General features: G+C 40.7%; 1 protein-coding gene and 1 non-coding gene across 5 annotated transcripts in view; both read left to right on the top strand.

Annotated features, from left to right (window-relative positions):
- The first annotated feature begins 633 nt into the window (after positions 1-633).
- Positions 634-21,623, top strand: part of NUP160 (nucleoporin 160) — a 37,933-nt gene continuing 16,943 nt past the window's right edge. For 2 of the 4 annotated variants that reach the window (XM_045577572.1, XM_045577573.1), the window contains exons 1-19: positions 762-881; positions 1,157-1,268; positions 3,660-3,870; positions 4,194-4,416; positions 5,668-5,746; positions 6,235-6,349; positions 7,052-7,210; positions 8,692-8,769; positions 9,266-9,363; positions 10,331-10,415; positions 11,934-12,002; positions 14,361-14,444; positions 14,773-14,943; positions 15,785-15,884; positions 16,256-16,421; positions 16,992-17,119; positions 17,216-17,376; positions 20,033-20,166; positions 21,255-21,325. In XM_045577572.1, the coding sequence (XP_045433528.1) occupies positions 782-881; positions 1,157-1,268; positions 3,660-3,870; positions 4,194-4,416; positions 5,668-5,746; positions 6,235-6,349; positions 7,052-7,210; positions 8,692-8,769; positions 9,266-9,363; positions 10,331-10,415; positions 11,934-12,002; positions 14,361-14,444; positions 14,773-14,943; positions 15,785-15,884; positions 16,256-16,421; positions 16,992-17,119; positions 17,216-17,376; positions 20,033-20,166; positions 21,255-21,325 (2,344 nt within the window). In that variant the 5' untranslated portion in view covers positions 762-781. Of the gene's footprint in view, positions 882-1,152; positions 1,269-3,659; positions 3,871-4,193; positions 4,417-5,667; positions 5,747-6,234; positions 6,350-7,051; positions 7,211-8,691; positions 8,770-9,265; positions 9,364-10,330; positions 10,416-11,933; positions 12,003-14,360; positions 14,445-14,772; positions 14,944-15,784; positions 15,885-16,255; positions 16,422-16,991; positions 17,120-17,215; positions 17,377-20,032; positions 20,167-21,254; positions 21,326-21,623 lie in introns of those variants that run through there. The other 2 variants (XM_036427107.2, XM_036427108.1) reach the window with 2 other exon arrangements.
- LOC118713831 lies at positions 15,418-15,551 on the top strand. The gene has a single exon (XR_004986394.1). It is a non-coding gene; the product is annotated as a small nucleolar RNA SNORA5 (small nucleolar RNA).

The raw sequence follows: 21,623 nt of genomic DNA, 5'->3' as shown, positions 1-21,623 counted from the left end.
AACAAGAAATAATAACAGATGTGCTTCACAAACGTCTTCTACCAAGGGCGGGGGGGGGGGGGGGAAAGAGAGCCTTTCCCCTCAAAAATAGCATATTCCTCAATACTGAGCATCTATCTGCACAGCCCTAGGTCCGGGTAAAGCCGCAGTCTCTCTTCCAAACCTTCAGCTCACGGGTGAACCAAAGGCAAATTCCTTTCACGTAGCCATGTGAACAGCATTTATTTAGGTCACCTCGGCAGGCTGCAGCCGAGGAGATCACCTGCCTAAAAGACATCATTTCAATGTTTTGTTGAATCCACTATGCTTCATTGTACAGAATACAGACTTTGGGGGGAAATTCCAACACAAAAGGCCCCTCGGCCTCTCACTGCCCCTCGCCCCGATCCCCGACGCTGGGAGAGGAGACCCCGCCCTCAGGGCGCCCAGCCCCGCCGCCCGCGCCGGCTTTTTAAAAAGGGAAACAAACCCGGCCCCGCCCCCAGCCCTGGGGCCGCCGGGAAGGGGGCAACGCCCTCCCCCTTCCCCCCGGGGACGCCCCGGAACGCTGCGCGAAGGTTCCGCAGTCATAGTCGGCCCCTCTGCCCCTTCCTCTCGGTCTCCCGCCCTTGTCTCCAGCCAACTCGGCGGGAGCCCCGCCAGGCAGGGTCGGAGCCACCCTCCTCCTCCCCGAGCTTCTCTCCCGGCCGCCGCCCGTCCCGCCCGCCCCGCCCCCGGAAGTGGCGCCGGGCGCCGGGCCCGCTGCTGTCCCGTCGGGCTTCGCGGCGGTGGCGGCGGGAAGATGGCGGCGGCGGGAGCCCTGGAACGGAGCTTCATGGAGCTCAGCGGCTCTGAGCGCGAAAGGCCGAGGCACTTTCGGGAATTCACAGTCTGCAGCGCTGGTACGGGAGCCGCCGAGGAGGGCGCGATCCGACTCTCCCCCGCGGGCCCCCTTCCCAGGTCCCTGGATCTCTTATTCCCGGTTCATCCTCCCAAGTCCACATGGCTATAGCCCATAGCCCGGGCTCAGGCTTCCTTGGTGTCCTCCTGCTTCCTTCTCGCCTCCCCTTTCTCTGTAAACAGACTGTCAGGCTGTCACCCTCTGCTCTCCCGGCGCCCTCGGCCCCTGTCATCCCCAGAGCACCCTGTGCGCGGGCTGATCGCTCTCCTCTTGCAGGGACCGCACACGCCGTGGCCGGGGCGGTGAAGTACAGTGAGAGCGCGGGAGGCTTCTACTATGTGGAAAGCGGCAAGTTGCTATCCGTCACCAGGAACAGGTTCATTCATTGGTAAGTGCGGTGTCCCGCCAATCCCCCCGGGAAGATGGGGCTGTTCTCAAAGTGTCATTCTCCAGAGCGATAACCAACAGGACAAAAAGAAAGACTGTGTTCTAATCATGTGTGAATACGGAGGAAATGAGGGAAACCAGAGTTCTAGGGGGTGTGCCCTATCAGGGCAGTACTAAAAGCAGAGGAAATGTAGGGATAGAGCCCCAAAGACCAGTTGTAAACACAAAAACCTCTTGTGTGGTGTTTTGTTTTTTGTTTTTTTTTAATATATCTTATTTTATTTACTTATTTATTTATTTTTACAGAAAGGAAGGGAGAGGGATAGAGAGTTAGAAACATCGATGAGAGAGAAACACCCATCAGCTGCCTCCTGCACACTCCCCACTGGGGATGTGCCCACAACCAAGGCACGTGCACTTGACTGGAATCGAACCCAGGACCCTTCAGTCCACAGGCAGATGCTCTATCCACTGAGCCAAACCGGTTTCGGCGGAGAAAAAAACCGTTGTGTTTTTATAATCTTTATAGCTTCCTTCATTCTGCAGGCATGTTTGAGCGTATCAGGCTCTTTGCTAAAATGTGTTAAGGGTGAAGGGATGAACAAAAACCACCACCATTCTCATCATGTGAGATGTAGCAGTGTTAGATGTGTCCTCACCTTCCACGGGGCCCCTTTTAAGAAGGAAAGACATTGAGCCAATGACCACACCATAGTTATATAAATACATACTAGTTCCCATGCTTGCTTCAGAGGAAAAGTATAAGGACTGTGAGAGGCCAAGGGGGGCCCAAATGTTTTTTGTGGGGGTGGGAAAGCCTTTAATGAAGTCACATTGGTTCAGTGGATAGAGCCTCGGTCTGCGGACTGAAAGGTCCCAGGTTCGATTCCGGTCAAAGACATGTACATTGGTTGCGGGCAAATCCCCAGTAGGGGTTGTACAGGAGACAGCTGGTTGATGTTTCTCTCTCATCGATGTTTCTAGCTCTCTATCCCTCTCCCTTCCTCTCTGTAAAAGATCAATAAAATATATTTAAAAATAAAAAATAAAAATAAATAACCTGCAATCTGAAGGATGAGTGGTTGGCCAGGCAGGGGTTTAGGGGAGAGAGCAGTTAGGCAAGTAGGATCATCCTATGATCCTATGAGGTGGAAAGAACTTGAAGAACTGACTGACTGTGGCTTAAGTGCAATAGGAGAAAGTGATGTGAGAGACGCTGAGATTGGGGCCGTCGGAAGGACTCATTGAGGTGAGGAAATAGAGAAAGCACAGCCCTAGAGGACAGTGGAGAAAACATGATAGCCGGATTGGGGCCAGAATGGGTGACTGAAAGGGAGAGGCCTGGGGAGAGCGTATTTGAGTATTTATGGAAGCAGGAGGGATATACTTGAGAGAATCAGGGACTGGCCTTTAATTGCTGTCAGGCAGAGATAGGGAACTTTTTTTTCCTGCCAAGGGTCATTTGGATATTTATAACATTTGTAGACAATACAAAATTATCACTTAAAAATTAGCCTGCTGTATAGTCTGTTAGTCAAACCTTTACTTATCTTGCCCCTAATGCCTTGGCCTTACGTTCCCCATCCCTGCTGTAAGGAGACCCACTTTGGGGGAATAATGTGGATAATATGGTTGATAAGATGATGGGCTACCACATGGCAGAGTTGAACCTGAAGAAGAGTCTACCTGCTGGTGCTGGTTTGGCTCAGTGGATGGAGCGTCAGCCTGCAGACTGAAAGGTCCCGGGTTCAATTCCGGTCAAGGGCATGTACCTTGGTTGCGGGCACATCCCCACTAGGGGCTGTGCAAAAGGCAGCTGGTCGATGATTCTCTCTCATCGACGTTTCTAACTCTCTATCCCTCTCTCTTCCTCTCTGTGAAAAATCAATAAAATATATTATTTTTTTTAAAAAAAGAAGAAGAAGAAGAGTCTACCCTGCATCCTAGCAGGATAAGTAACAGAAGTACTAAAAGGGGAAATACCCATATTTGTTAAGGTCACTGTAGTTAAGGCTGTAGTTACATATGTGGAGGCCACATTCTTTCACAAGTAATGTGAAAGAGGGAGGGCATTGGCGTGGATTTTCATTATAGTGGAATTTACATAAATGGACTATCTAGTTTGGAAATACCTTTATTTAACATAGAGTCCCATAACATTTTAATTTTATATTGTGCTGTTTTGTAAATCTATATAACATGGTTTGGAATGTAAAGTTTGGTCTGAATTTCTTTGTCCAAAATTTTCATATAAGAAAAGTTCACCTGGAAATTATTTTCATGTATTTCAGTGCAACAATCAGAAAAGCATAAATTTTTTTAACAAATGCCTTTTTTTTTTTGTCTCTCTCTTTTTTTTTTTTTTTTTTTTTTTTTTTTTTTTTTTTAACAGGAAGACCTCTGGAGATACACTGGAGCTAGTAGAAGAATCACTGGACATAAATCTGTTGAATAATGCAGTTCGCTTCAAATTCCAAAATTGCAGCCTGTTACCCGGAGGGGTTCATGTCTCTGAGACTCAGAATCATGTGATAATCTTGATATTAACCAATCAGACAGTGCACAGGTTGCTTTTACCTCACCCTTCCCGGATGTATAGGAGTGTAAGTTGGTTAAGTCATTTATTTCCCAGATTCCTCTGGTTGTCACAGATTTAGAGGAATATCCTTTGGAAGTGAAGGAAATGTGGATTCCTTGTTAGCCTTCACCAAGTATAATTTGATAGTTACTACTTAAAATGATCAGACACATTTTAATGTATCCCCTGCCTAGGCTCGGCCTGGGGCAGACACATTTTAAGTTGAAGAAATCGATTTTATTAAAAAGAATAGCTTTCTTTTTAAGCTCAACAATTAGCAATTGAAAGGAACTGCAACATTCTATTCATTCTGGATTTAACAGATTTGTCTTTCTAATTTCTCTACAGGAGTTGGTAGTTGAAAGTCAAATGCAATCAATATTCACTGACGTTGGAAAAGTTGACTTCAGTGATCCTTGCAACTATCAGTTAATTCCAGCAGTCCCTGGCCTCCCCCCTAATTCTACCACCTCTGCAGCCTGGCTTAGCAGTGATGGGGAAGCCCTGTTTGCTCTGCCATCTGCTGCTGGGGGAATCTTCATTCTTAAACTACCTCCTTACGACATACCTGGTAAGAATGGGAACTGAGCGTGGATTTAACTTGAAACAAGGAAGGTTGGACTTAAAAGTCCAAACCCGTCGTTCGGTGCAGGAATCCCTTCCATACCAATGGTCGTTCAGTATCACTTACCTAGTGAACCTACTGCTTTACTGTTGTTGTTTTTTCAAAAGAGCAAGATTTTATACAGTGGATGAGGAACTGGAAGGCTTATAGAATATGGGAAAAGATAACTGCAAGAAAGCCTATTCTAAGGCCTCTAGTAGAGATGAGATGACTGGTTGTCTACCTTCAGGATGAGTTACTATATATAACCAAAATAATTGACACAAGGAAGTTGGGTTGCTGATACCCTGCTCCAGGTCACCACTCTCTCTGGCCTGGATTATTGCTGTAGCTTCCCAGATGTCTCTCCAGACCTGTCCTTGCCCTTTACAGAAACTTCTTGGGCAGATTGATACATTAACACCTAAATTGTGTCATCACCACTCTGTTCAAAGCATTCTTAATGAGAATTGTTCTTCGTCTCACTCTGAATAAACCTAAAGTCCTTACATTGGCATACAGCAAGCGGCTCCCTGCTGCCTCACTTGACCTTCTCATTTCCCCCTCACCTGCTTCCCTTCGCACAATTCCCTGAACATACCAGACACTCGTTCCTCAGGCCTTTGGCCTGGGGTCATCTTTCCCCAGCTACCAGCTTGGCTCCTTCCCTCAGTTCCTTTAGGTCTTTGCGCAGTGTCCCCTTGGTGAAGCCTTCCCTGGCCACCCTTTTCGAAGTTGCATACCCACCCTAGCATTCATGATAGCCTTTCTTTGTTCTTACTGCTCTACTTAATTTGTTAACTCTCTTGCTCCTCCCACCTCCCGGTGGAATGTAAATTCCATGAGGGCAGGAGTTGGTTTTTATTTTGTTTACTGCTCCATCTGTAACACTTAGCACTGTCCAACATATGAAAGGTCCACAGTGATTCTTTGAGAGAAATGAAGTATTTCTGAGCAATATGAGTTACTACTTATAAATGGCAAAAAATTTCCCTAGGAATCTGGAAATGTCATTCTCATTGAGCCAATAATGATTCAAAAGATTTTAGGTGTAATATTCATGGAAAGCACATCCTAAGATTTCCCCAGATAGAAATGTAAGCCTGTCGCTTGTTAGAAAGACCTAGGTCATAGTTGCATGCTTCTCACCTTTGCTTTTCACTGAGTATTGTCAAGAGGTGGCTTGGATACATCATTGGTCTGTTTTCAATCTTGTAGGGATGGTGTCAGTTGTGGAACTGAAACAGAGTTCAGTAATGCAACGACTGCTTGTAGGCTGGATGCCAACCGCTATCAGGTAAGTGGTTCCTGGCAGGTAAATCAAAGGGCCTAACAGTTTAATCTTTTTGCACTGTTTGGCACTGTCAGTGCTTCCATTCTTACTACAAGGCAGATAAAGATGATACTGGAAAGGTCAGAGTATGCCCAATATCACATTCCACAGTGCAGAGCCTACTTAACTTGGAATCAGACACCTGGGCAACAGAAACTGGCTTTCAGTATATACTCTCAACATCCAGTTGGGCACTCTGCCCTGACTTACCAAATGCAATTTTATGTAATATTAGAAATAGAAAGGATTTGGTGGTTAGAACAGTATTACATTGTTATGTAGAGTCTTTTAAAACGTATCATGGTCATTGGTTGTAAATTAAATAGAAACCATAGTGACCTTATGCCAACAAACAGTTTGTTGCTCCTGTTAACATTGTACATTATTTCTTAAATTGTGATTTATAACAACCAGATGATTTGCAATAGTAAAACTTGGCCTTACATTTTTAGAGGTGATCAGGGGTCTTCAGATCGTCCCCTCAGTCTTGCTGTTCATTGTGTTGAGAATGATGCCTTCATCTTTGCTCTGTGCCAGGATCATAAACTACGCATGTGGTCTTACAAGGTAAATGCTACATTTTTAGTTACAGTAAGTTAAAAAAGGATTGTGAATTATAAGGTAATTGAAGTTAATCTTGCTGCCTCTGTTAGATTATCAGATCACTTAGTTTTAAAATTATAGGCCATTTCCAGTTTCATTTTTCATACATTTCTCAGCTAAGTTTTCATCTATATTTTGAAAATTATGAAATAATAGAAAAGTTGAATTAATAGTACAGAGTATATCCCTTAAGAGGAACAAATATGCTTTTTTAAAAAATATATATGTTTTTATTGATTTGAGAATAGAGGAAGGGAGAGATAGTAACATTGATGAGAAAAATATCAACATCCATTGCCTGCCTCTTGCACATCCCCTGCCGGAGATTAAGCCTGCAACCCAGGCATGTACCCTAACCCAGAATTGAACCGGTGACCTCTTGTTGCATGGGTCAATGCTCAACCACTAAGGCATACTAGCCAGGCCAAATATGCTTTTGAAATACAGTTGATAAAATAGTTTGTAAGATTCAAAAACAGCTGATAATTATCTCTATCAGACTAAGAGATAATTTCATCTGAGCCCTCAAAAAAACCCCAAAACCTGTAAGACTCTTCAGCACATAAATTAGGCAGAGTGCTGGATGTGATGGATGTATCTTTTAAAGGGGGAGGGGACTTGTTTTTTAACCTAAATATTCTTTGATGCCACTTATTGCTTGGGCAGGACCAAATGTGCCTGATGGTAGCCAACATACTGGAGTATGTCCCTGTGAAAAAAGACCTTCAGCTCACTGCTGGGACTGGACACAAATTACGACTTGCTTACTCCCCTGCCATGGGACTCTACTTGGGGATTTACATACATGCACCAAAACGGGGACAGGTATGAAACACATGACATGTATGAAGTTATTCTGTATGTGGGGAAGTGGCTATGAATTCATCGAGTCTGTTTAAGCTTTTCACATCAGCCTCAATATCTCCTGTTGTTTCTGCAGAGATGGTGGGTTTTGTGCTCAGGTGTGGATTGAAAGATCATCCAGAAGTCAGGATGAAAGGGTGTAGAGAGTTTAAAGGAATATGAAAGGAAAAGTTAACCAAAAATCAACAAGAAAACAAATTTGCAAGTCTGTGAAAAAAATGGAGTTATGAAAGAGATATAGGTGTTCATAGGTGGTTGAGGGGAAATTAAGTTTTAGAAATAATTTTGCTCATCATCTAAACACTAGCTGTTGTATGTAGATGAGGTAAGAAGGATGTAATACAATGATATAATAGTATGATAAACCATTTGCTAGGTATTGTGTGTTTGACACAGTGTTAGGGCCATTTAAGTTCAATATCAAATGCTTGAACTATGCTTACTCAGAGCTCACACTTTACATATTATCCATTTAATCTTAACAGCATTCCAGTGAGGTTTTTCCTCACTGTGCTGTCCCATGCTGGCAGCGGCCTTGCCTGGATGCCATCCTCATTCCTGTTGGGCTCTGATACCACATTTTATTTTATTATTTTTAAATATATTTAATTGATTTGAAAGAAAAAAAGAGAGAGAGAAATAATCAGCTGCCTCCTGCACCCCCTTTCTAACCAGGGATCAAGCCCACAACTTGGGCATGTGCCCTGACCAGGAATTGAACTGGCAAGAATTTTTTTGATGAAATACTGGTAGAATATTTCTAAGGCACAGCACATCCGAATATAATCAATGTGAATGTTTTCTTTCAAAGCTGTCAGTTTTTATATCACTTGTAAAAGTTTTCATAAACAAGGCTTTAAAGTAAACACAGGTGACATGAAGCATTCATTGCTATGTTACTTGTGTTTTTATGCTGTTTTATACTTTTTTGAATTACAGTAGCAGCACTTAAGTTATTTGTAGTTTGCTTACCTAAGACAAAAATGCTTTTATCTTGCTATGGAATAAATACATTTTAGTTTTTAAAAAGTTATAAATGTTACAATATGGATGAACCTTGAGGACAAGTGTAGTAAGCCAGTCACAAAAAGACGAATATTGTGAAGATTCCACTTATTTAAAATGCCTACAGTAGTCAAAGTCATATTGATAGAAAATGTAGTGGTGGCTACCAAGAGCTAGTGGGAGAGGGGGATGGGGGTTGTGTAATAGGTACAGAGTTTTGGTTTTGTAAGGTGGAAAATGTTTAAGGGATCAGGTACACAATGTGAATGTGCTTAATACTACTGAACTGTACACTTAAAAGTTGTCAAGAAGATATATGTTATTGTGTACTTGACCATACTTTTTTAAGAATTGGTTTCTGTATGCTAATAAACTCTTATTTAGACAAGTAGCATGTTGTATTTCAAGTAATAAATTATCAACTTATGTTCTAACAGTTCTGCATTTTCCAACTGACGAGCGCTGAGAATAACCACTACAATCTAGATCACATTTCTTCCCTATTCACTTCTCAGGTAGGTTGGATCTTCCTTTGCATGTCACACAAATATAGGAAAGAAGTATTGGCTAACTCTATTGTCCTGGAATTGAAATGCTAAAATGGAATATTTCACGATGTATGCAAACAAAATTTCATTTTGGTTTCACCCAGATCTTGAGGCACTGCCTTTTGTTTTTATACTTTTATCTCTCCTACCGATATAAATTTAAGTCATTATAAACTGCTACCCTTTTTTATTCTATTTTAATATATTTTCATTTATTTCAGAGAGGAAGGGAGAGAAAGAAATAGCAACATCAGTGATGAGAGAGAATCATTGATCGGCTGCCTCCTGCACACTCCCCACTAGGGATAGAGCCAGCAACCCAGGCGTGTGCCCTTGACCGGAATCGAACCCGGCCCCTTCAGTCCACAGGCCAACGCTCTTATCCAAATTGGGCGAGGTCTGTCCTTTTCTCAATTTAAAACCCGTATCTTCTCCCCGCCTCCACCCCCACATTTCCTCCTAGGAGACACTGATTGACTTTGCCTTAACCTCTACGGATATCTGGGCCCTGTGGCATGATGCTGAAAACCAAACAGTAGTGAAATACATCAACTTTGAACAGTATGTATCACCTCTGTCATCCTACCTTACCCCAGGCAGTTTCACACTCAGAAAATGAGAGCTTTCTAGTAGAACCAAAATCAAGTGTTTGTAGTTAAAGAATTCTGCCATGAGTCTGCCTGTTGTTAACAGTTTTCTGAAAAACCTTCTTTTATGTTTGTGTTATTTCTTACCTTTTGATTTTAGGATGAAATGAGGATTTTTAGCATTGGAATGAGATGAAGAAAATACTATATTTTTTTGTTGTTGTTGTTTTGAGAGATAGCACATATCCAAAATACTTCTAATCTGGGAGGGAGGGTATTTTTTGCTTCTAAGCAAAGACTGTTTCTGATACCTACCACTTCCAAAAGACACTGAAGTCTCTTTGGGAATCTCAGTTTCCTCATCATGTGGAAATAGATTACACAAATACAGTGCTTCTCAAACATTTTTAAAACAGGAAATCCTTCCCCCCCTCCCCCCGCCAAAAAAAAGATAATGAACTCTAATATATAACAAACCTAGTGTTTTATGAGTATTATAATGCACTTTAATGTACCAATATTGAGGATTTCTAACATAAATCTGGTAAAATTTTTAATATGTTTTATTGATTTTTTACAGAGAGGAAAGGGATGTGTTGGGGTTGGGGGGTGGTCCCCTCAGCCCAGCCTGCACCTTCTCACAATCTGGGACACTTCAGTCGGACATCCTCAGCACTGTGAAGGAGATGGGGGAGGCTCCTGCCACCACAGCTACACTTGCAACCATCAGCCCAGCTTCTGGTTGAGCGGCGCTCCCCCTGTGGGAGCGCACTGCCCACCAGGGGGCAGCCAGCTCCTAAGTTGAGCATCTGCCCTTGGTGGTCAGTATGCATCATAGCGATGGGTCATTTTCAGTCATTCTGCCTTAGGGTCAATTTGCATATCACTCTTTTATTACATAGGATTATTCTGTAGACTGATGGGACTTTTTTTCTCTGTAGTAATGTTGCAGGTCAGTGGAATCCAGTTTTTATGCAGCCTCTGCCAGATGAAGAGATCATTATCAGAGATGATCAAGACCCCAGAGTAAGCTATGCTAGCGTATTATGTAAGGGGATGGTTTACCCTGATTATTAGTTTCAGAAGAACCCAGTTATATCAGAACTCTTGTAGCTGCAGGTGAAGGAAACCCACCTCAAACTGACTGACTAGGTGTAAAAGGAGAATGCATTGGCTTGTAATGTGGCTTCAGCCATGGTTGGAACAATGCCATCAAGGCTTGATCTCTGCTTTGTCTCTATTTTGCTTTCCTCTTTGTTGGGTTTATTCTCAGGCAAGCTCCCTGCCTGAGCCTGTGCATTCTGTAAGCCAAGCAACCCCAGAGGGAAGAGAGCACTTCTCTTCCTGGAATAGATGCTCACTGGCCTGGCTTGGGTCATCTAGTAATTCCTGACACAGTGGTTTTGATAAGAAGAAAGACTATTCTGGCTTGACATGAGAAACATGTCCAACCTGGGCCTTGCTATTGTGGAAGGTGGTTGAAGTAAGTTGAGTACAGATAGTAGAAGAATGGTTCCCTAGAGAGAGAAAAGGGATTTGTTAGTAAAAGAAGGGGAAATGGATTCTCTGCAGGCATAAATCACTGTTTACACCAGGACGGTACATGCATATAAGCTTGAAATAAGATAAATGCTGATAGAGGTATAAGCTATGAAGAAGATAACTTTAAAAGGTAATGCATTAGGGAGCAAACAGACCAGTCTACCTGTTTTTCAGGGACACTCTTGGGATAAAGGGTAGAAAAAGCTTTCAGTTGATGCCTTAGTAAAAAAGTGAGATTTTAAAGATTATGGGCTATGGTTCTGAAACTATTTTGGGATTGGAAAGCCCACTTTAAATATCTGAAATTGAATATTGCCATGTTTTTAATCCCAAGAGTTTATTGGCACTTGACTTTTGTCTCAATGTCAAAATCAGATGCTGATTATGGCCATTTTATCATCCCCAGAACCCCAGTACAAGGAAAGCACTTGAAAGAAGGTCAGCCAGGCTTATTATTCTGGCAAGGCTGGCTTATGAAATTGGGTCACAGTAATTAGGTAGTGTGAGATTTTCCATTTTATTCTCACTACGTTGTTTCCCCACTTATCTTATTACAGTTTTGTGTTTGTTTTTTACATATAACTCCAATTCTTGTGAGGGGTCTTCTATAATATGTAAGCCATAAAATGAGTACTTTGTGGGTAGTCTAGAAACCAGTTTAATTGTTCTTACTAGTGCATATCACCAGTAAGTGAGATTTGCCTCTTTGTTTTAAGTTGGGCGTTTGATAGACTGTTCTCCAGGGGCACCCAATGGCGGCTCATGAGGAGCACACTGTTTCCAGAATAATGCTTCTCGTTGATTCAGACCCCACAGCGCTCACTTTCAGGGGCCAATATAGAGCTGCTGCTTACTACCTGTCACTGCTCAAATGTCCAAGGGCCAGATTTCCATTTTCCTATAATAGAAACTCAGCTCTGATGCAAATGTGTTAAATTCTTCAGTTTTTCCAATTTTTAACTTTCTAGAATGCTATTAATTCTTGTTTTTATGTTCTAACAGGAGATGTATTTACAGAGTCTGTTTACACCAGGACGGTTCATAAATGCAGCTTTATGTAAAGCTTTACAGGTCAGTAAGAAAATATTTAATGTTTATTGAAGTTTATCTGTTTTATTACTATTGTATAATTAATGACTGCTATTAATTTTGTTGTTTTACACATACTATAAACACTGAGTGTGTTTAAGTACTATTTATAAATGTGTTTGTAAATGCTATTATAACTTTTAAAGGGTTTGTAAATGCTATTATAAACTTAAAAATGGTCTTTCCATTAGGTGAGACTCCAGCAGGGAGTAAGATGAGGTACTTTTCCAGTGACTAATTAAGCATGTCAGTGCCTGCCCTATTATGAAAATACTAGAATTCATTAGAGGAAATATTTTAATATTGCTATTTGCCCTTTCTCTGTAATAGAAGTGTCAGAGATGAAAGAAAATTAGTAAAATGTATTTGAAAATCTTTCTTCTGTCAGAGTCTGGGGTGCACCACGGGAACCAGAGTCAAGTCCCTGCCCACCCACATGTGTCTCAAAATTCACGAGACCCAGACATGGCTGGCCCCACCCGCATTGGGCTAGATCCAGACCTGGCCGGCCCCACCACCATCAAGCCCCGTCGGGTGGGGGACGTGGTCTCAGGTTGCCTGGCCCAGTGCCAGAGCGAGGGGTGCAGCCTGAGGTCCCCTGGACCAGGCTGGGGGCACACCTTGAAGTCCCCTGAGGTCCCCCCTCAAGCCCCGCCTGGCTGGGAGGACAGCCTCAGGTCCCTGCTGATTGCTTGTTAAGGCTCCTACCTCCACTTGTGGGAGCAGCCATCTTGTTACAGCTTGATGGTCAATTTGTACATCCCCTCTTTATTAGATAGGATAACCATACCACATTACACATAATCTCTATAGTTGAAAGAAATTTAAAATATTTACCAATGAAAACATAGTTAAAAATAAATGAAATATTTTCTTGGTTGGTTTTGGTGGTACTCTGTTTTTACCCTTTTGTGAGTACAGTCAAGGTCTGACTTGGTTCAGGTTCAATCTAAAATCTAAACTTCAAAATCACATGGTTTAAGAGATGCTTAAAATTTTACAGAAGGACTCTACAGTAACTTAGGCTTCCTTAAATTGCCATACTTTGCGAATTTAAGATAGAATATCACTCAGAGGATGGAAAGGCCCCTTAGAATCTCCTGATCTGACCTCCCACCCACAGCAGAAGCGGGGCTTCTCCGAAGGACGGCTCCTAGGCTTCTGGTTGCCTCTGCCTCCCAGTGGCAACTTGTTCGCTGGCCTTTGTGTTAGTGATTGCGCACGAACTGTGTCATTTAAAAGTTTTTCCCGGTGTTGGGTCAGATTTAGTCTCTATCCTTTTAGTGGCTTCTTCCTTTTATACATCATAGAACTTGTCTCTCCTATAAAGCAGCCTTCAGATATTTTAAGAATTTTTCCATGTTCTTTTTCTCCAGAATAAATATGCCAGTTCTTTAACTTTCTCTCAATTGGTTTAAAAACAAACAAACAAACAATGGAAAAACAAATAATATTCCAGACCCTTGACTTTTCTTCCAGTACATTTTTTTGTTTGTTTGTTTTTAATCCTCACAAGAGGATATTTTTTCCATTGCTTTTTAGAGAGAGGGAAAGACAGAGAGAAGCATTGATGTGAGAGATACACATCGATTGGTTGCCTCCTGCACAAGCCCTAACCAAGGCCCGGGCCAGGAAGGAGCCTGCAATCCGGGCATGTGCCATTGCCTGGAATTGAACCTCGAGCCTTTGGTCTGCAGGCCAACGCTCTGTCCACTGACTCAAACCAGATAAGGCCCAGGTACATTTTTAATATCTGGCTACCCTATGTTTCTGTTTTCTCTGATAAAACTTCTGAATGATATGGTCACTTTCTCCTCTTCCTTTCATTTCATTGGCACTTTTTCTTGTTAACAATAATCAAGTGTATGATACTATTTCTCACAATGTCTCTTGCACACGGAGGTGCTAAATAATCAGTGAGGCATTTATCAGATGTGTTCCTCTATGAGAATCATTCCCAATAGTGCGCCACCCCCGTCACTGCTCTAGCTTAGCTTTGTGTGATACCGTCTCACGGTGTGTATATTCAGTATCACCTTATGTCTTCCAACTGAGCAATAGCCGTTCTCCTTCCTTTTGCTTTTTGTAATGATCCAAATGTGCTCTATAATAACTCTTTCAGAATCATGGATTTCTATAGTTTATTCTGATAAACTACCCTAAACTTACTTGATTTCAGTTACGGAAATTATTTGCACAATGTTAGGAATAAATGTATATTCCGGTCATGTCTAGTCTCAGTGTGTTGTCATAAATTGCCTCAATGCCTTCTAAACTAGAGCATTTTTCACTCAGCTTTAGGTATTATATAACTCTCTCATGTGTCTCTTTTAACTTTAGATTTTCTGTCGAGGAACTGAGAGGAATTTAGATCTTTCCTGGAGTGAACTAAAGAAAGAAGTTACTTTAGCTGTTGAAAGTGAGGTGAGGACTGGGTAAAGAAAACGTAAATCTGTTCTTCCATATTGATATGGGCAGATTGGTACTGAGGAACTGTTCAAATTGTTCACTAAACCTTGTTAGTAGGAAGTATAAATGTTTAAATCTTTTAATTGGAGAAATATATATATATATATATATATATATATATATATATATATATATATATTTACGCACACATAGACTATGACATATAAACCATAAGGATTATTCATTTGGCTATAGCTTAGTAAAATAATTAGACAGTTATGTTTGGGGGGAGAAAGATCCCTAATGGTATTAAAAGTTTCTTTCTTTTTTTTTTCTTTGCCAGCTCCAAGGAAGTGTAACAGAATATGAATTTTCCCAGGAGCAGTTTCGAAATTTACAACAGGAATTCTGGTGCAAGTTCTATGCCTGCTGTCTTCAGTATCAAGAAGCCCTCTCTCATCCACTTGCCCTCCATTTGAATCCACACACAAACATGGTGTGCCTACTGAAAAAAGTAAGGGCACTGAGGCTTAGAGAAGAACTCCTTTAGACAGTCAGTGAGTCGCAGAATGTTAGTCTGCTGTATGTTGCAGTTGGCTTTTAGGACTCCCTGCTCACTCCCCCCTCAAAAAAAAAGAATTATATTTCATTTGTATTTAGATAGTCTTCTGCATTGTTTGTACTCCTTTGCATTTTATTGTATTTTCCTTTTATATAAACGAAGTGATTTCAAACTTAATATAAAAATTATAAGGATAGCACACAGAACCGTATACCCTCACCCAGATTCACCATTTGTTAACGTCCATTTGCTTTTTTTCCTCCTATAATTTTTTTTTTCTGCTCCACCTGAGAGTTAGTTGAAGACTTCATGCCCCATAATCTGTACGTAATTTAGCATATATCTAAGGTCAAAGGTATTCTTTCAAAACCACAGCGCAAGTTAAAAATCAGGCAAGTTGATATTGATGAAATATTATACAGTTTCTGCAGCCTTGTCAAATTCGGTGCCTGCCCCACCATGACAAGCACTGGCCCAGAAGGCTGCCACAAAAACACTGTGGCGCATGGGCCCTGATTCCCTCTCCTGGGCCTCAGGGATAAATTTGGCTACAGACATCAAGAAGAAAAAATATATAATATATATATACATTATACAGTTCCAGATTTTACTAGTTGTGCTCATGAGTTTTTTTCTTGATCTAGAATTCCAATCCAAGATCTTGCATGTTATGTTATAGTGTCCCTCAATTTGGATTTGTGTGGTTGCTTCCTCATGATAAGATTCAGGTCTTAATTATTTTCTGCCTTTAAACATTGACTGAAATTAATGTTCACTGGGTTTGTATTTCCAGGGGTACCTGTCTTTCCTTATGCCTTCCTCCTTAGTGGATCATTTGTACCTCCTGCCTGATGAGAACCTTTTGACTGAGGATGAGACGACCATATCCGATGGTAATAGTAATGTTATGTCTATACTTAATCCCTTTCCTGCATGAACCCTATACTTTGTTTCGATAGCCACTGTGACATTGCCTGGTCATTTTACCACATTATAAATATTTTAAGGAAAACTGAAAAGTCCTAAACAACTCTAGACCTCAGATAAATTCTTGGTGTTTAGTTATTAATATCCTATATCATAAAAGCATAATATGCTAATTTAGACCAAACAAAGCTAGGGCTGCAGAGGCCAAGGCTGCAGTGGGTGGGAGCCGATCCCTTTGCACAAATTCCATGCATCGGACCTTTAGTTTTCATATAATATTATTCAGTAGCTCTTCATTGGTGTGAGACATGAATGTTAACTTTCTCTTTATTAATAGATGTGGATGTTGCTCGGGATGTCATATGTCTTATAAAATGCCTTCGGATGATTGGAGAGTCTGTGACTATGGATATGTCAGTAATGATGGAGATGAGTTGTTTCAACCTACAGTCTCCAGAAAAGGCTGCAGAACAGATTCTGGAAGATTTGATCACTATTGACGTGTAAGGAGAATTTAGGGTAAAGTGCACTTCCTAATGGAAATTTAGCAATTTTTAGCATCAAAGTCAGGTTTCTAATGTACATTCAAGTACGTAAAAGTAGTGGCTTAAACTGTTCACTGTTCAATATTCTTCCCACACTCATATTGTCTGTCATTTGTGGAAAAAATGAGGGAAAATTTGCTTCATGGAGTAAAAGTATCTTGTGTGCCAGAATGATTATCTCCTTTCCTTTACTGTGTTGCTGGATTTCCTTTTTTTTTTTTTTTTTTTTTATTGATTTTGTACAGAGAGGAAGGGAGAGAGAGAGCTAGAAACATCGATTAGCGAGAGTCATCGATCAGCTGCCTCTTGCACACCCCCTACTGGGGATATGCCCGCAACCAAGGTACATGCCCTTGACCGGAATCGAACCTGGGTCCCTTCAGTCCCCAAGCCGACGCTCTGTCCATTGAGCTAAACCGGTTTCGGCTGGATTTCCTATTTTTTAGCACATTCAAGTTTTCAGGATTTTCGCTGAGTTTATCTTCTGTGTCCTTGATAGTAATAGAAGTTTTCTAATTGTTCTTCTAGAGAAAATGTGATGGAGGATATTTGTAGTAAACTGCAAGAGATTAAGAACCCAATCCATGCTATTGGGCTTCTTATACGAGAAATGGATTATGAAACAGAGGTGGAAATGGAAAAGGGATTCGATCCAGGTAATGACAAAAGAGCAAATGTGCCTTTTTGACTTAGAGAAGAAAATGATTTTAACTGCTTTTTTTTTTTTTTTTTTTTTTTTTTTTTAATTACAGCTCAGCCTTTGAATGTTCGAATGAATCTTTCCCAGCTCTATGGTAGTAGCACAGCAGGGTATATCATGTGCAGAGGTGTGCATAAAATTGCCACAACTCGCTTCCTCATCTGCCGAGACCTTTTGATCTTACAACAACTATTAATGAGGCTAGGAGATGCAGTAAGTACTATTTGAGAGAAAACTTATAAAATCTAAACGCTGAAGCCTATTGTAGACCTACAGGAACGTGGCAGTATGTCAGCTCTATGAGCACACAGACTTTGTCTTTATTCTCTGCTCTCCCATGCTTGGCCTTGGTATACCTCTATAAATAGTTGCTGCATTAGGAATGAGTAAGCATAGGAATCTAAAATCACAGATCAAGAAAATACAGGAGCACATTGTTTTGCCATTTCCCTTTGTATGCACAATCTAGGAAGTTTTCTCAGGTTGGCTATCCCAAAATTGAGTAGTATTAGTACAATTTTGGATGTGATGACTGGGTTCCATTTAGTGGGAGGAGAGAGGAAGAGAAGAAAAAACTTCTCTTTCTACAGTACAGGATTTTCCCTAAGCACGCACAGTATTAAGAGTTTCTCCTTCAGTCATTTATAATGAGCCTGACAGGAAGCAGTCTGATTTAACTAATTCATGTTAATGTGTAAAGAATTAAAAGGCCTTGTGTTTTCAGAAGTATTAACACTTTTTAAATCAGAATTTATTAACTCAAATACATTGCTAGTGGTAGAGTTTTGGGTAAAAATGAGGAAAAACATTTAGGAAGATGACTTGTTTAGGACCACCAAGGAGAAAGAGACTCTGTCTGTCACTTAAGGCAGGTCTTATTAAGTTCTTTCTGATCATTATAGATTTTCCCATTTCTCTGGGGCTTTGATTTTTTTGTGTTTTTTTTGTTGTTTTTTTTGTGGTATTTTTTTTTTAAATTGTAAACTCTGTTGGTTTTTCATAAACACAGAAGTAATAGATGTTCATTATAGAGCCTTTATATGGAAGCCTTTTCTAGTAAACAAAAAGAAAATAAAGATTCATGTGTAACCTTCTACTCAATGATGACTACAATTTACATTTTGGTGTACTCTTTTTCTATGCAAATTATTTTTTTGTTTTATTTATAAAATTAGAATATGCTACCTGTTATTTTTTTATAATCTGGTAGTTTTTATTCTTCTACTTACAGATTTCATCAGCATTTTCACATTATTAAATATTCTATCATATTATTTTTTTATTTATTTTTACATATTTTATTAATTTTTTTTGCCCCCCTCCCTCCCTCCCACACATCCCCTCCCTCCCCAGAGTTTTGTGTCCATTGGTTGTACTTATATGCATGTATACAAGTCCTTCGGTTGATCTATTATCTCCTCCAGATCTTCCTCCCCTCCCCACTGTTATTTGACAGTCTGCCTGTTGCTTTACTTTCTCTATATCTGTCTCTTGGTTTATTATTTTTAACTAGAGGTCCAGTGCATGAAATTTGTGCACGCAAGGGAGGGGTTCCTCAGCCCGGCCTGCATCCTCTCGCAGTCCAGGTGCCTTTGGGAGATGTCCGACTGCCAGCTTAGGCTTGCTCCCTACTTGGAAGTCAGACATACTTAGTGCTCCCACAGAAGCGGAAGAGGCTCCCACCACTGCCTCTGCAATCGCCAGTCATAGGCCCCGCTTCTGGCTGAGAGGCGCCCCCCTGGTGGTCAGTGCGCATATAGCGACTGCTCATTCCACCGTTTTGTCGATTTGCATAATAGCCTTTTATTATATAGGATTATCTAGTAACAATTTTAATTTATTCAACCAATCCCATTTGTAGCTATCTACATTGTTGCCAATGTTTTCTTATAGCTGTAACTTTCTGTAGACCTTTAATTATATCTCTAGGAAAAAATGTAAGAACTAGAATTGATTGGTCATAGGCTATATACATTTTTTTTTTAAAGTATATTTTATTGACTTTTTACAGAGAGGAAGGGAGAGAGATAGAGAGCTAGAAACATCGATGAGAGAGAAACTATCGACCAGCTGCCTCTTGCACACCCCCTACTGGGGATGTACCCGCAACCAATGTACATGCCCTTGACCGGAATCGAACCTGGGACCTTTCAGTCTGCAGACCAACGCTCTACCACTGAGCCAAACCGGTTTCGGCAGGCTAAATACATTTTTATTGCATTGCCAAATTTTGGTTGAATTGCCAAATTTTTCTCTAATGATCATACCTATTTTTACCCAAGACCAGAAACATAACAAAGGTCTTAGATTTCCCTGATTCTCCTCTTGAATTCTCAACCCACAGATTTAATGAAAGTTAAGCTTTTTGTTATTGTTTTGTTTTTTTGCCATCATCTCCCATGAGTTGGTGAGCTATTCTTTATTATTTTTATATTGTTAAGTGTTTGGGTAGATATTTTTGCCATCTGCCACCCCAAAATATAATGTTGCTTTCATTTGTGTGTAAATGTTACTTTGTTTAAATTTATTTTTTAAATATATTTTATTTGATTCTTTAGAGAGAAGAAGGGAGAGGGATAAAGAGTTAGAAACATCAAAGAGAGAAAACATAGATCAGCTGCCTCCTGTACACCCCCTACTGTGGATGTGCCCACAACCAAGGGACATGCTTTTGACCGGAATTGAACTTGGGACCTTTCAGTCCACAGGCCGCTCTATCGACTGAGCCAAACTGGTCAGGGCTAAATGTTACTTTCTGTATGCTCTTTGTAACTGTTTTAATTATATTTTACCTCCACCTGAACCTTAAAAGTTATCATTACTAATTGCTGTTCACTATCTTACCCCACCCCCTACCCTTCATGGACAGGTGATTTTGGGAGCCGGTCAGCTTTTTCAGGCTCAGCAAGACTTACTCCATCGAACGGCTCCCCTACTCTTATCTTATCGCCTCATTAAGTGGGGATGTCAATGCTTGGCAACTGATGTTCCAGTTGACACACTGTGAGTTCAATTATTTTTTCACTACCTTTAAGAAGAAATTTGTAAACATTGTGCTGTAAAGTATTTTGCCTTTAAAATTCAGATAGCTTTTAATTTCTTATTTATTGATTTCAGAGAGAAAGGAAAAAAATATTTATTTGTTCCACTTATTTATGCATTCATTGGTTGCTTCTTGTATGTGCCCTGACCTGGGATTGAACTTGCAATCCTTTGGTGCACTGGACAATAATCTAACCAACTGAGCCAACCAGCCAGGGCCAGAGAGCTTTTAGATGCTTCATTTTCTAAAAATTGAAGGTTACTTACAAGAATGAAAATAGCCCTAGCTAGTTTGGCTCAGTCAATAGCACATCAGCCCTCAAACTGAAGGGTCCTGGGTTTGATTACGATCAAGGGCACATACCTCGGTTACAGGCTCTTTCCCTGGTCCTGGTTGGGGCACATGCAAGAGGCAACCAATTGATGTGTGTCTCACTTCAATTTTTCTCTCTCTCTCTCCCCCTCCTTCTTTTCCTCTCTCCCTCCCTCTCTTATCTCTCACTCTCTCTCCTCCCTTCCACTCTTTTTAAAAAATAAGTGGAAAATTATCCTTGGATGAGGATTAACAACAAAAAGCCCAAATAGTAAATATATATTTATGATTATATATTTTATGTGTATGTATATAATGTAAAGATAAATTCTATTGAAAGCAAAATAATAAGATAAGGTCAGAGAGGAAGTTAGGCCACACACAGAAAGATTGTGCTAATTCTTAAAGGGAGGCTGAGATTCTTTATAACCCCTAGGAAAAAGAAAATCCAAGTACAAGATTCACATTTTCTGAAAGATACACCACCCCATTTTCTCTAGCAAAGTAAGGTTTTTCATGATGTCAATTTCTGCTGAGGCGTCTCATTGCAGAATCACTGGGTGTATCAGGAGCAAGTGTCTAAACTGTGACATGTTTTCCAGATATTTTCATGCTTTCAATGGAGGTTTCAGGCGCAGTTTGCTAATTACATTGTCAGCATTCTTGATAGGATAACCTGTGGAAGTTGTATTATACATAGAATTTACTAAGCTGTTTTCCCCCCCTTTCCTCACAGGGAGTCTAATCTTCAACACTTGTCTGTACTGGAACTAACTGACTCAAGTGCTTCAGTGGCAAATAAGTTTGGTAAGGACTGGACTGATAAGCATTTGATTTTAAATTTAGCATTTAAAGTGGTCTTTTGCCACCTTTGCTTTAGCAAGTTTGACTAGGCCCTGCTTTCACTTTGAGAGGGTACAAGCAAGCTGAGTCCTCTAGTTGTGGCAAGGGGTCTTGTGGAAACCATAGTCCCAGATCAGGCATAAAATGCATGTATAGACAGACTGCTGCTCTCTCATTGTATATTGATATTCCAGTGATTAACTCAAAATCTTTTTCTTTTTTTACATTTCCTAAGTTCATGGTAGCTTTTATAATATGTCTT

Source organism: Pipistrellus kuhlii, unplaced genomic scaffold (assembly GCF_014108245.1).
Source record: "Pipistrellus kuhlii isolate mPipKuh1 unplaced genomic scaffold, mPipKuh1.p scaffold_m20_p_9, whole genome shotgun sequence".
NCBI lineage: Eukaryota > Metazoa > Chordata > Mammalia > Chiroptera > Vespertilionidae > Pipistrellus > Pipistrellus kuhlii.
Note: the sequence above shows the minus strand (reverse complement) of the source record. Positions and strands in the feature narration are given on the sequence as shown.